Source organism: Bactrocera tryoni, chromosome 4 (assembly GCF_016617805.1).
Source record: "Bactrocera tryoni isolate S06 chromosome 4, CSIRO_BtryS06_freeze2, whole genome shotgun sequence".
Classification (NCBI taxonomy): Eukaryota; Metazoa; Arthropoda; class Insecta; order Diptera; family Tephritidae; genus Bactrocera; species Bactrocera tryoni.
Window position 1 is genome coordinate 11,576,302 of NC_052502.1, and position 15,876 is coordinate 11,592,177.

Below are 15,876 nucleotides of genomic sequence, written 5' to 3' on the forward strand. Positions count from 1 at the left end.
CAAACTAATATTTATTGGTGTAAATACTGGATTACCACATAATGCCATGAGAATAATTTTATTACATAATCGTACTAGCCAACTAACGACACTAACACAACAAAAATCAAGCTTAAGTACTTGAAATAGCCAACTAAAGCGCAAACTCAGCGCTGGAAACTCCAAACAGCAGACAAAAACAAAATATACAATGGGAAACTGCCATTGCAGTTGCTACATTCACTCACATGCATACATACATACAAACATACATTGATCCATACAAACAAACAAGAGGCCTTCATATTTGTATTTTCACAGTGAGAGGTGGCGAAAACACCACAGCAAACACTTCACTGTAATAAAAGCAGCAACAAAATTTACGCATTCACATAAGGCAGGCAAACCTACTTATATGTATATATACATGCACACATACGCACACACATATGCACATTAGCAGCTACAAACCGGCTATACAGCAGGCCCACAGACCAATCAGCTGTCTGCTCTCTCTTTCACACCAACGCTATGCGTTCAACAACGAATGGGCAACTACATAACGGCACAACAGTGAGCAAGAGCAGGATGGCAGCTGTGACTCAGTTGCTTCAGCTGTTGGAGCGACAAGCAATCGCGCGTCTCGCGAGCGCATAATAAAGCGACGGCGGCGGGCGAGTCAGGTTGGTTTTCTTGCGGTGAGTGCGCCATACGGAATCAGTCCACATTGGAGCTTGGCGTTGTGTGTACAAGAATACGAGCGTAGCACAAGAAACTTGAACGCGACGGCGGTGACGTTTTCGATTGTTGCGCTAACGACGGCTGTTGATGATGATGATGGGTGTGAATGGCGCGTGTGGAATGGTGATTAACAGCAAAAACCGCAAAGTATCAATGTGTGCCAAGTGAAATTGATATCGGCGTAATCAATAGAGCAAAACAACAACAAATTAACAACAGTTATTAAAAAAGTTTCGTTTGGTGAATTGTTGAATTAAAAGTGTATAGAAAGAAGAATAGAAAGATAAAAGATTTAATGAAATAAATAGTGAAAAAATTGCGAAAAAATATTCAAGGTTGATATAACCTTGGTTTGAGACCACAACAAGCAGCTTACATAGCTGTTCAACCGAGCTTAGCCGGTATTCAAACTGATACACAAAATCTCCTCTCGCCCCACACCACAAGACAACACACAAGCGCACCGCAAAAATGCTCGTGCCGTCGGACATGATAGCGGCCCAGTCCAAAATGGTCTACCAAATGAACAAATATTGCGCGGATCGCGTCCAAGTGCGCAAAGCACAAATCCACAAACAAATACTCGAGGTCTGTCGCATTGTGCAGGATGTGCTCAAAGAGGTCGAGGTGCAAGAGCCGCGTTTCATCTCCTCGCTCAACGACTACAACGGTCGCTTTGAGGGTCTCGAGGTGATCTCGCCCAACGAATTCGAAATCGTCATTTACCTCAATCAAATGGGTGTGCTGAATTTCGTGGACGACGGCACGCTACCCGGTTGTGCGGTGCTCAAGCTCAGCGATGGCCGTAAGCGTTCCATGTCGCTGTGGGTGGAGTTCATCACCGCGTCGGGTTATTTGTCGGCGCGCAAAATACGCTCGCGCTTTCAAACGCTGGTCGCGCAGGCGTGCGATAAGTGCGCCTACCGGGATATAGTGAAAATGATTGCCGACACCACGGAGGTGAAGTTGCGTATACGCGAACGCATCATTGTGCAGATTACGCCCGCCTTCAAGTGTGCCGGCTTGTGGCCGCGTTCGGCCGCCCACTGGCCGCTGCCGGGCATACCGTGGCCGCATCCCAATATCGTGGCAGAGGTTAAGACTGAGGGCTTCGACATGCTGTCGAAGGAGTGCATTGCGTTGCAGGGCAAAAATTCCGCCATGGAGGGCGATGCTTGGGTGTTGAGCTTCACCGATGCCGAGAATCGGCTGCTGCAAGGTGAGTGTATGTGTGTGTGTGAGCTGGCGCTATAGTCATATTATATGTGTAGATATAATTAAAAATGGGCCACTAAAGCTTAGTGTTGGTCACAGCGGTTTTTAACTTAATCATCGCCGTTTGTTTTGCTCGGTAACCGCGTCGCTTTGCCGTCGGACCGGCGTGCTTCACGCTGTGTTGTGTGCTCTGCTTGGCGCCAAACGCTTTTGACAACGCTTACTCAGCGCTGGGGGAATCATTTTCAATTATTTTTTTTTTAACTAATTTTGGTATTAAGACTTTGTTGACGAGTTCCGTATATTTTTAGTAGGAATTTTGTTAGCTGTTCATGATTTGGTGTAGTGAAGTTGTTAGTGGATCAAAAGTTTGAATTGGTTCTTAGTAATTTAAGCACAACAACTTTCGTCAAAAATTGTGTAACTAATCCAATGAATATTAATATATATTGATATTTTGAGGTTAGTTAGACATGTAAAATTACCAAATGCGTCTAAGAACCCAATTGAAATTTGGTGGTGTAGAATAATATGGGCGAAATATAGTAAGACTTTGTTCATAATTTTAAAATTCTTAATTTATTCTTCATAATCTCTGCCGATCTTCTCAAAGTAATCTCTCTTGGGCAAAAACATATGTGCCAACGTTTTTCCAATCTTCGAAACAGTTGCTAAAGTCAATTTCCGGAATCGCCTTCGCTGCTCCTTGTGATTCACTTTTAATATCTTCAATTGAATCAAAACGGAGCTGTTATTTGAGTTTGCTGAATAGCCAGAAGTCACACGGAGCTAAATCTGGCGAGTGCGGTGATCGCGGAACGATATTGATTGAAAATTTAGCGGAAAACTCACGAAGAATCAATGCAGTATGCGACGGTACAATATCGTGGTGCAAAAACCAAGAGGTATCAGCCCATAATTTCGGTCTCTTTTTGCGCATAAGTTCGCTCAAACGTCGGATAACACGCAAATACTATTCCTTGTTGGTTCCTAGTATCGGTAGGAATTCGGATTACACCACACCTCGATATTTGAAGAAAATTGTCAACATAAACTTGATTTTCGACCTGCTTGAACGTGGTTTTATCGGTTTCGTCTCACCTTTGCCACGATATTCGGCCGACTGATCGTCTATTTCCGGGTCGTAAGCATAGATCCAAGACTCATCGCCAGTAATAATATGTTTCATGGCATCCAGGTAGTCGGAAAGCATTGTTTCACAGACCTTAACGCGACGCTGTTTTTCTTCAAAATTGTGTGCTTTTGTGATCTTTATACATAAATGGTTTTCACTGATCCTTCCGATATTCCAACGATATCAATAAGATCTCTGACTCTTAATCGTCGATTGTCAAGCACCAATTCCTTTAGTTTTTTGACGTCTTGATCATCAGTTGATGTTGATGGTCGTCTTGGAGGTGGTTCGTCGTCAACGCGTTCTCGACCCTCTTCGTGCTATTTTTACCAATCAAATACATTTGCTCGCGACAAACAATTATCACCGAAGGCAAGTCTTATTATTCTTTGCCCTGAACAAGGTATATTAAGACAGTCAGGATCTTTGTAAAACCCCAAAAGGAAACGTCAGACACCCTATAATGTGCTGAGGCAATTTAGTCATTTCAGTCTGTCTGACCGTCTGTCTGCCTGTATTTAACTAGTCCAACAGTATTCAAAATCGATCTCATTTCTCGGAACGGTCGACATCGGACCACAATGGAGTATAGGTGTCAGTCAAACTGTACGTTCGGAACAAAGTGCATGTATTGAAAGTTTTTCGTTTGAGGAAATATTTACAAAAATTTTAGCATAGGTTATTGCTTAAGGCCAACAAAAAGTTTTTGTAAGGAATTTTTTATTTGTGAAGGTGTGTATTGGACCTTCGATGCAATCGAAATTAATGCTTTTTCTTGTTTTCAGTAAATATTGCAATGTGGCAAGTAAAATGCGTTGTATTTTGTAAAATATATTAAAAGTCTTATAAGAACAGTCAAGAGTTCAAAGTATAAAGTTTTCGGAGTCAAAAAATTTTCTTAGAAATACAACAGGGTTACTGGCGATGGACATTCATGCACACCTGGTGCCTTGTCCGTAATATAGGGTGAATGTGGTGTATAAGATCCATTCAACCAAGCTACTGGAGCCTCTGTTTAGTAGATATTGATGTGTGTGGCATGACGTTGTTCTGATGGAACACAATTCACCAAAGCGCGCAATATCTGGGCGATTGCTTTCTTCGGATGGCTTAATCGTTGACAATAAAGAACCGAACAAGGAGTTTGGCCGTAGCGAAGTAGCTCCTAGGAAAAAATTCCCTAACAATCCCAACAAAAACACACCTAACCGTAAATTCTTGGTCGGCTCATGGATGCGTTCCGTTTGACGTTGTTGTAATTTCCCCTGACAGTCGGATCTACGTAACCGGAACGCACCCGAATTTGTTATCCGGTCTAGGACAATCAACTCGGCAGAATTCTGCTGCTACAACAAAAACAATGTTGTCGTAGGTGCACCACTCTTCATTCCTAGTAACCAATCGCTTCAGAAATGGGTCGGTTTTGTGAAATCGAGTGGCACTTAGCACCTTTTTGTTCTTTCTGCCTTTATTAAATGGTTTCATACGGTTTTTTCCATCCACTTTCACCAGGTCTTATGTAAATATCTTTAAAAGATGGCATGTTATATTTTTTTTATAGTTATTCTGATACTCAGTACACCTGCCTTGTTAAGATAACAACTTATCATTTAAAAGACAAAAGCATTGTGAAGTAGTGTCCATAGCTTCCCAAAGTGAATCCAGTGATTACCACAATCTAGCATTCTTCCGACCATGATCTTGAAATTATTATATTGGAAACCGAAATAAACCTTGTCGGCAGAGCCACTTTTGGGCAAAAAATGTGAAAGACACCAGTGACTCATTTTAGGGCTTAGAAGTTATTAGGTTAGGTTAGGTTAGTATGGAAGGCCAATGAGTCACGCATAGACCAAGCTTGGTCCTTTACGATAACAGGTGGAGTTCAGTTACTAGGTCCATGTGGAGTAGTCATCCTCCTCCTGCACTTTACGAGAATTTCAACAGACTCTGTGGCCTATCTATCAACACCTCTTCTAGTCTATCATACTGTGGAGACCCAAGATACTTAAAGCGTAGTTTTACTAATGCAGGACAACTGCACAAGAGATTTTCCATTGTTTCCCTAGTGCCTTGCTTTAGACATTTTCTGCAGTCTTCTCGATTGGTCAGCCTCATTCTGGGCTTAGTATTAACATCTCTATGATTTTTTTTTTAAGAATGTGATCCGCGATAACTAAATATTGGGTTGTCAAAAAAGTCTTGCGGTATTTTTATTGATTTTTTTTTATTGAAATTGAAATGAATTTTTGATGACTCATGCCCAGCTCTTGACCGATGCTACAGCTACTACTATGCTGGTCTCTTTCGACCAATTCAGCGATTTTATCGCAATTTTCGACGACAGGCCTTCCGGAGCATGGCGCATCTTCGACCACCTCTACACCAGAATGAAAACGTTGAAACCATCGTTGAAACCATCGTTGTGCGGTGGAAATGGAAACTGTATCGGGTCCATAAACTGCACAAATTTTATTGGCGCCCTAGACATTTTCTGCAGTCTTCTCGATCGGTCAGCCCCGTTCTGGGCTTATTATTAACATGGCTATGATTTTTTTTAAGAATGAGGTCAGTAATAACTATAATAAAGTTTATTAATTTATTTAAATTTATTGTTAAATCGGCAAAGCTGTCTGCAAGCGAAATATAAGTAACAATACTGTCGTTGTTTTTATAAAAATCATATGACATTTGGAAATAAATCATTAGAAAATCACGGGGCAGAAAATCCCAGCATAAATTCGAAATTGGTTTGAGAAATAACTGTGCTTCGTAAAAATGTCAACAAAATCGGAATCAGGAATCAGCTAGAAAATGCGATTCGACAGAATTTACGGCAAGTAATCAGCGACACATTGAAAAGTAACTGATTTATTTAAAAACCCACAATACCGCTTTTGATACACTTTTGATATGAAGAATTATAAATTAAACGTAATCGCGCTGATATGAAGAAAACGCGTCACAAAGCGACGCTGACGACACACAAACCGGCAGCAAGAAGCGCCACAATAACGGCGCTGGTGATCGCGCTGAGATTAAGGCTACCAACAAACACACTTACAAATGTAGATACCTATACATGCATGTATGGATGTAGTGACATGTATAGGTGTGTGTGTGTACACGAACTGTTGTAAATTGTCGAAAGCATTGGCTTATTCTGAACTTTTATCAGGAAGTTACGCCGCTAGCGCGAAGTTCACGAACTGTACGCCAACTGCCAGCTTCGATTTGAAAACTTCTAATTAAATAATAATAAATGCGAATGCGAGAAATGAATTAATGATTAATGAACACACTGGTTATTCGCGAAATCAATTGAATTGCTTTGCATTGATAAATTGATTGCTTAATCGCGCATTTATCATTTTATTAGCATAGTTGTTGGTGGCGTTTAAAATTGCTGGCAATTAATTTGTACGAGTGAAGTGAATAAAAACAAGTAAAAAGTAACTTTGGTTGCACCGAAGCTTTAATACCCTACACAGGTGCACTGCTCATAGCAAATAAGTTTATAAAAAGATCTTTAGCTTGATTTTGAACGATCAGTTTGTATGGCAGCTGTAGGTTATAATAGTCGGACCTTAATGATATTTTAGGAGATTGTAGCGTTGCTTTGAAAAATAAGCTGTGCCGAATTTGGTGCAGATATCTTGTCAAATAAAAAAGTTTTCGATACAAAATCTTGAGGGTGATCGGTCAGTTTGTATGGCAACTATATGCTATAGTAGTCCGATCTAAACAATTTCTATGGACATCATGACGTTGCTTTGGATACTACTTCATGCTGAATTTGGTGAGGATATCTTTTCAAATAAAAGAGTTTTCCATACAAGAACTTAAATTTTAGCGTTCAGTTAGTATGGCAGCTATAGCTTCTATGGTTCCGATCTGAACAATTTCTTCGCAGTTTATACTGTTGCCTTGAAAAATTATCCATACCAATTTTGGTGAAGATATATTGTCAAATAAAAATGTTTTCGACACAAAAACTTGAGGGTGATCGATCAGTTTGTATGGCAACTATATGCTATAGTACTCCGATCTAAACAATTTCTATGGAGATCATGGCGTTGCTTCGGATATTACTCCATGCCGAATTTGGTGAGGATATCTTTTCAAATAAAAGAGTTTTCCATACAAGAACTTAAATTTGATCGGTCAGTTTGTATGGCAGCTATATCTTCTAGTGAACCGATCTGAAAAATTTCTTTGGAGTTTGTACTGTTGTCTTAAAAGCTAATCTATACTGAATTTGGTGAAGATATCTTGTCAAACAAAAAAGTTTTCAATATAAGGACTTGATTTTAATATAACAGTTTGTAGGGCAGCTATATGCTATAGTGATCCGATATGAGCGAGTTTCCTAAATGAGTAGCTTGTTATGCAGAAAAAGACGTGTGCGAAATTTCAGGACGACATCTCAAAAACTGAGCGACCAGTTTCGACTCAAGTCATCACGCTAATAAGTACTTCTCCTAAAATGCAAAACAAAAAATCATCAAAAAATCGAAATTGAGCTTTTTATTGCTTCACTACATCATGTTACATATTTGTAACATAAAATTTTCAACTTCCGCTGTCAGATATAACCATATTATAACCAATACATAACCATTTTATAACCAAAACTCAAATTTTGTTTCAATATGAATGGTTTCTTCGCCTTTAAACTTGTGAAAAGTGATGTTACTTTATTTTGCATTTCAGGCTGCGATATATTTTAGAGGGTCTTCGACGTTAGCTTCTAGGTGTTACCAGCTTCGTGACAAATTTAATAATATGTACCATAGTACTCTGTTCAGGGTATAAAAACACATACGAGAAATTTTGTTTATGATTATTTAAATACTTCCTTGTAACATTACTGAGATTACGACTAGTCGTGCTGTTCACTAGCATTAGCTGTCTTATATAATATTTTCATACAAATGTACATACAAATATTCTTTAGATAAATCTATAATTGTCACTTTGCTCGAGCGCAGCGCGTGTTATCTATTGAATTATTTAGATACTTATTTATCTAATAGCGACGGAAACCTTCCTACCGTCTAATAGTATCAGTTAGTAATCCAGCAAGTTTCATTCATTAAAATATTTCTAAATGCTAATTATTGCATAAAATTCCTAGCATAATGGCGACTGAGCATTTTACTGTAGAAGAGAGCGCCTTGCATTTTTACTGGTCAAACGGTTGTGTTAAGTGAGCGCACTGTGGGGACACTCCTAGCAATATGATTGGCGTATAGAGGTCAAGTGAGAAACAAACAAAAACAATTTTTCACTTAACTCGAGATGAAATCAAACGAATTGAACGCGTTTAGAAATAAATGAATTAGAGTTAATGAATATTTTTGAGATGAACATAAATATGTATGTATATACAGTAACTATAAAACAACAATTTTATTAAATAAATTTAATATTAAAATTCTAAATTAAAATTATTATTTTTTTTTTTTTAATTAAAATTAAAACTTAAAATTTTTTTTTTATTTAGAATTTTTTATGGATCAGAAATTAGAAAATTTCGAAGTAATTTATTTGATAATAATTATGATTGGGAAGATGAGTGTGACTTGTTTGCAAAATGAACTTTTATTAAATTGGACCTGAAAGGGTCATATAAAGCGACCTTTTAAGTCCATTTTCCAGATGCTATTACTTAACAAAACCAATTAGCAACATGTAATTAAATGGAATTCAAAGAGCAGCCTATGTAGGAGTTAACGGGACGTTTAATTCATAACCGAATCATTCGCTAAATATGCGCCTGCACCCACTGCTTATAGAGATTTTCATACGAAAAGTGACAGCACTTTCTGCTATAAGAATTAAGGAGATTAAAGCATGAAACAGGAAGAGTTATAAAAAGTTGGACTTCAATAGTGACTTCCAAGTATATAAATACCGTCTAGAAATGAATGGAGAAGAGGTTAAGTAGGAGAGGATAATACTACCACCATTTATACCGAAGTGTCCGAAGTGGACTGCAGGGACGAGGGTGCCTCCGAGGATCTTGATATCTCTCTATATTTCCATGTACCATAGTTAGCAGAAATCTTCCAAGCGAAAGCATTAGGCATAGGTAAGGCTTGTGGAATTCTACTGAACAACTACGGACGGGTCCAAAATGCATTGCAGTTGTAGAGACGAGGATGCCTCCGAGGATCTTGATATCTTTCTGTATTTCGGCTACCAAACTCAGATATCATCTTCTAATCGGAAGTATTAGGTATTGAGAAGGACTGTGGGGTTCTGCTCAACAACTACCGACGGGTCGAAAATGGACTTCAGTTTAGGGACGAGGATCTTGATATCTCTACCAAACTAAGCTAGCATGTTCCAAGCGAAAGTATTAGGCATAGTTGTACTGAACAACTACGGGAGGATACAGAAAGCGACCTTTTGCACAGACAGCTAGGCGGCACTACAAGCCTTGACGTCACCATAGACCAATTCCAGCTTAGCCAACAAATGTTGGAATGCTTTAAGCTCACTGGCAGATCCACTCCTTCTTCTTTTTTAGTGTAGACACCGTCTACGCAGTTATAGCCGACTTGGACTCAACTCCACTTATTCGTAAATTGGGTTCTCAGTCGCAGGCACATTTTTGGCAACGAAGAAGCCGACGATTTGGCTAAGTCAAGAGCTTCTCTAGACGAATGCGAGACAGAGACAATACCGTATCCGCTGAGAATAATCACGAAGGAACTGAATACACAGCTAGAATTAGTTTCCCAGAATCGATGGAAATCTACAACCAAATGCATTATAGTGAAACAGATATGGCCAAATTATAATAAGACGAAAGCACTTATTCCTCAGGACCAGGAAAGGTATAAAAAGACTTACAGCTACCATAACGGGGCATTGATCATCGTTTTTGGTATGGGCGATATGTGATAAAGTTGTCCAATCTCGCCGATTCCGACAAATTATCAATAGAAAATGAGAATTCACCTTAAGAATGTTTTAAAATTCCTAAAAGATAAACTTCGCTTTAAAAATCACTGGTCGAGCTTGGTTTTAGACTCCTATTCCCTTGGACAAACTTGTTCAGAATGAGCCGTAGAATATTTCTCACATATGCGATTTTTTCGTTTTATTCTTTTTCTTCTTCTTTATTGATGTAGACAACGCTTACGCGGTTATAGCCGAGTTTTCAACAGCGCACCAGTCGCTCTTTCTTTCGCTGTTTGCGCCAATTTAATATTCCGAGTGTAGCCAGACCCTTCTCCACCTGGTCTTTCCAAAGGAGTAGAGGTCTCACTCTTTCTCTGCTTCCCCGGCGGGTACCGCATCGAATATTCTCAGAGCTGGAGTGTTTTCATCCATTTGGCCGGCATAACCTAGCTAGCATAGCCGCGTCCCATAGAATGCCATATTCGGCGTTGCCAAAGGACTTTCTTTCTTTCGAAAACTCGTAACGTCGACTCATCAGTTGTTATCATCGGCTATGCCTCTGCACTATATAGCAGAATGGGAATAATGAGTGACTTCTGAATTTAGGTTTTTGTTCATCGAGAGAAAAATTTACTTTTCAATTGCCTACTGAGTCCGAACGAGCTCAATAATCATATACACTACTTCGAAAAACATTTTTCATATAATATTGCCTATTTCTACATATAATTTTTTTTTTAAATCCCGAGTGGATCCATTCCAATCAGTTTTTAATAATAATTTCTCAATTAAGTTAATTACCTTTAATAATAATTATTAACAAATAATACATTTAAATGCGAGTAATTCTCCATTACCAATTGATAACCCACTTACTGGTACGCCTCAAAGCCAGCGGGCTTGCCAAGCTTCACAGGAAAATACACAGTTGCTTTGATGGCGCACAAAGCTTTTAAGTTTGCGAAGTCTGCGCATTGTGACGTATGTCATTCATGCTTAACAAATGACTAATTTATTGTGCATAATAAAATGTTGCTGCTTGTTTGCTTAAACTTAAAAATAACAAAAACAAACTCAAGCTATGTATAAGCAAAGCGCAGCAAAGCTAAAAGGGCGCTAGCAGAATACAACAAACATAATATAAAAAAAATAAAAATATAAAAAACAATGGGAAAAAAATAAAAAAGTGTAAATGAAGAAATACAACAACTTTAATAGTTTTACGCTGCGTGTTGGTAATATAACAACAACCACAACAACTATAAAGCAGCGCATTACACAAAAATGCGTCCATAAAAATGTCAGGCGCTACAACAAATTAATACTCGTTTGTCGACGATAAGCGACTGCGAGAAGAGATTCTATACACACACACATGTACTATAAACATGCATACAAACATACCTCTGTATTTATTAGAAATATTCTACAAACTGCTGTTTTACCGACGGTATTAACTCAAGAGACCGATATACATATGTTTGTTGTAATTGAGGAAAATCGAAAGTCGCTTGTGGCGCTGCGAACAGTTTTATGATTATTGTACTTGCCATATCTGTGTATACATATGTAAATATAAACATTCAGTATCGGATACTCAGATTTCTTGGGCTTCAATAAAATCACGCCATTATTTGGTTAGGTGTTTACGTGAGCTTTAGGGCTTTAATAACTGACCTATTGATAACTTATCAAGCAGTTTAATGAAAAAAAAACTATTTATAGTTATGTAGTTATGTATGTACATATGTATGTATGCTTCTGTATATTCATACAAACATACATATGTATATATTCTTTCTTTTGTACGACATCACGCCTCTGGTTTAATTTGGAATCTAATCAAGCTGCTGATAAATCTCCTAACATACTCGCCTTAATATAACTCTATGCTTTTTGTAGAATAACAAGCGGAACCGTTAACTTCGACTGCACTTTAGGTATAATACCCTTTTCACAGGTGCATTTTTAAAACCTTAAAGGGTATAAAAAGATTTTTATCTTGATTTTGAGTGGTCAGTTTATATGGCAGATATATGCTATAGTTGTCCGATCTACACAATTTCTTCGGAAATTATTTCATTGTCTTCTAGAATAACGCATACCAAATTTTATCAAAATGTGTCACCAAATAAAAAGTTTTCCATACAAGAACTTGATTTGGATCGGTCAGTTTATATGACAGCTATGTATATGCTATAGTGTTCCAATCTGAACAATATATTCGGGGATTGTAGGAATGCCTTGAAAAAGAACATACGCCAAATTTTATGATGATACCTAGTCAAATAAATAGTTTTTCGACTCAAGGACTTGAGTTGGATCGGTCAGTTTGCATGGTAGCTATATGTTATAGTAGCCCGATATCGGCCGTTCCGACAAATGATAAGTTTCTTGGTGAGCAAAGACTGCGTGCAAAATTTCAGAAAGATATCTCAAGAACTGCCGAATTAGTTAACGTATATATAGACGGAGAGGCAGACGGACAAATGGATATGACTAAATGGACTCAGCTGATCATTTAGATATGTATATAATTTATAGGGTCTCCGTCTTTTAGTTCTGTGTGTTACAAACATCGCTGCAAACTTGGACTTGTAACAAATAGAAGTTCTCTTATAATCTTGTGGTCTACTTTTAGAAAGCTGGGTTGCGTAAACTTTGTGAGAATTGGATAATCGTCGTACTTGTCTGGTAGCATTCCTCTATAGGGAATCAAAAGAGATCTGGGTCGTTTCTGGCGCTCAGTAAGAATACTGAGACGTCTTCTGCTAATCTCGCTGCCCCTCTCCTCCCACAATTACCTCGCTGATGCATGGGTAGAAAAAGAGTCGCCAGAATACGGTTTGGCGACTCCATGATCCAAGTGATCCCGTGAGAAATCAAAATGAGTGGAGTTTACCGAGTGTTCAGATACGTGTTCTATTAGAAACCCAGATTCTCTGAGTCTGTTGATAACTTCGCAGTCATACAACTTCCGGCGATGTCCACGCGCAATACGTGCATGGCGTTAAGTGTCATGGTTGAATTGGGCCTTAATGCAGTACACATGCTGATGAGCGCTACTCGTTGAACACTCTTGAGTTTCTTTGCAAGCGTGGTCTTTTCTAGAGCCCTCCACCACATAAAGACTCCATAGAACGTAAAGGGCTAGACTATAGTGTCGTAGAGCCAGAAGACAACTTTCGGTTGCAGACCCCACCTTTTGCCAATGGCTCCTCTAGAGCATTACAAGGCAATCGATGTCTTTTTTGTTATCTCTTCGGTGTTAGGTTTACATGAAAGGTTCCTATCCAGAATGAGCCCTGGATATTACACTGTATCCGCTGGTTGCGGACGGATGTCTTCCATTTCCGGCAGCGATCGTCTAGTGAATAATCCCATATCGGTTTTATTATGGTTGATGACGAGACCGTTTACGACGGAGCCAAGTGAGCCAAGTGGTGTGAGCCCTCCTGGTCCAAATGGGTACTACTTAAATGATATAAAAATTGCGCGGTTAACTGAATTAGTGACGAGCTCAGCGCATTTCATCGGTAAATTAAGAGATCTGATTTTTCCAGAATCATTATGTCCAGGTCTTATAAAATATCAAAGCTGATTTTAGTATACTCATTTTCTTAAATGTTTCATACCTTTTTTAATGCCTCCGTTATTCATTATTCAGTAAAATTTTCGTAGTATAAGTGGAAGGGATTTTGAAGAGGGAGAGTCAAAACTGTTTACGATTATGATTATATTTGCAACAGAATTTATATATGTATAAGTATATAGTATTATTTGTCGGATAACTGCGGTATTTAAAAGCATCTAGATACGAGTATAACTTTCTTATAACATTTTCGTATATTTGCTTAGTACTATTTTAAAAGTATTCCTATCCTATATAAATTCCCTTTCTCCTTTCTAGGTGCCAGCCGTCGGCGTTGTTTGAGCATTTTGAAGACACTACGCGATCGACATTTGGACTTGCCCGGCAATCCGGTCACATCGTACCACTTGAAGACACTACTGCTCTACGAGTGTGAGAAGCATCCGCGCGAAATGGAATGGGAAGAGAATTGCATTGCCGATCGCATTAACGGCATATTTCTGCAGCTGATTTCCTGCCTGCAGTGCCGTCGTTGTCCACACTATTTTCTACCGAATATGGATCTGTTCAAGGGCAAGTCGCCCGGCGCGCTGGAAAATGCGGCGAAGCAAGTGTGGCGCCTCACACGAATCATGCTGACCAATGCGCGCTGCTTAGAGGAGTTATAAAATTGTTACAATTATTATTTGCGTTAATTTGTAAGAAATTAAAAGTTAATTAAGTAATTTATAAAGGGTAGCTGTTTTAAGTTAGGGTGGATTAACAAATTTCTAGGTTGCTAATTTAAGTGGAAAAGTAGTGAAAGAAGATATTTTAAATGCAATTTTTTTCTTTAATTTTAATTTTCTTAATTTTTATAATTTAAATTTCTAAATTCTTTTATGAATAATTTTAATTTCAAAATTTAATTATTTTAATTATGAATTTTTTTATCGTAAAGAAATTAAAATTTAAAAGTTGTTTAATGAATTAATTAAAAATTTAATTAGTAAAAATTTTAAAATTAATTTTTTTAATTTAATTAATTAATTAAAATAAAATTTTTTTATTCATTTATTTAAATATTTTTGTTTTAATATTTCTTTTTTTTTAACACATAATTTTTTAATATTGATTTAGTACTTCAAGAAAAAAATATTTTAATTACAATATTTTTTTAGGTAAAACTTTAATCTTTTTATAATGGAATCATTGGAACCAAAAAATTTAACTAATTAAATTATTGATTTCTTTTTATTTCAAAAACTTAATTCTTTTAATTAAGAATATTTTTAAAATAAAAACAGTTTAATTTTTAACAAAAAACTTTTTAATTAATTAATTAAGAATTTAAATTTAATTAATTAAACATACTTTTAATTACAAATTTAATTAATTAAAAATTAAATTTTTGAATATAAATTTAAAAAAAATTAATTTCATAAATAAATAATTTTATAATTTTAAATAATTTTAATTTTAATAAATTAAATTTGTAATTAAAAGTATGTTTAATTAATAAATTTAAATTTTAATTAATTAATTAAAAAGTTTTTCCTTAAAAATTAAACTGTTTTTATTTTAAAAATAAAATTAAAAAATAATTAATTAATTAACTAAAATTTTGAATTTAAATTAAAAAAATCAATTAATTAAAGAAATTAAATTTTTAATTAATTAATTAAAATTAATTTAATCAAATGTTTAATTTATTTTTATTTTAATTTTTGTTATAATTTTTTTTAATTTATATTTTTTAAATATTTTTTTGCAAAATAAATATTTTTTATATATAAATGTAAAATTTTAATTTTATATGTTTGTATGTGTGTGTCTAATTAAGCGTCCAGTGATTAATTTTTAAGTGGTGCGTTTTTTTCATTTAGTGGCATTTCAATGCTTTTTAGGCACAGTCTATAAAAGTTTAGTGATTTAAGCTTGCAAAGGGTTGTAAAGTTAAATATGAATTGTATTTGTTGCTTAAAAAAAAATAAATAACTAATACAATTTATTTATATCGTCAGTGACTACAATTATTTGTAAGTCTATTGAAAATATTTCGCTTAGCATGTGTATACGATTCTGAAAGCTTTTGTGAAAGCTTTCTTTAGCATATTTTAAAACTGTTAGCAATTTAAGGACTTATTCTCAACAAATTTTTCACAATTTCTTATAACTTAAGTTAAATTTGTAAAAAAAAATATGTATACCCTCAACAGGATTTACTGAGTTTCATAAGTATGACGAGCTGAGTCGAATTAGCCAGGTCCGTCTGTCTACCTTCATATATTACCTCAGTTTTTGAGATATCGAGCTGAAATTT

General features: G+C 36.4%; 1 protein-coding gene across 1 annotated transcript; it reads left to right on the forward strand.

The window, feature by feature from the left end:
* The first annotated feature begins 659 nt into the window (after positions 1-659).
* On the forward strand, positions 660-14,413 carry LOC120774482 (protein mab-21). Its single transcript, XM_040104143.1, has 2 exons — positions 660-1,939; positions 13,893-14,413. Exons 1-2 carry the CDS (start codon positions 1,192-1,194, stop codon positions 14,240-14,242), a joined length of 1,098 nt encoding a protein of 365 aa, XP_039960077.1. The 5' UTR covers positions 660-1,191; the 3' UTR covers positions 14,243-14,413.
* The last annotated feature ends 1,463 nt before the right edge of the window (positions 14,414-15,876 follow it).

What these genes read in the sequence shown, in the direction of transcription:
- LOC120774482 (XM_040104143.1), top strand. Translation starts at nt 1,192, where the DNA reads ATGCTCGTGCCGTCGGACATGATAGCGGCCCAGTCCAAAATGGTCTAC. An exon ending in CGAGAATCGGCTGCTGCAAG is followed by an intron (nt 1,940 to 13,892) that starts GTGAGTGTATGT and finishes TCTCCTTTCTAG; the next exon opens with GTGCCAGCCGTCGGCGTTGT.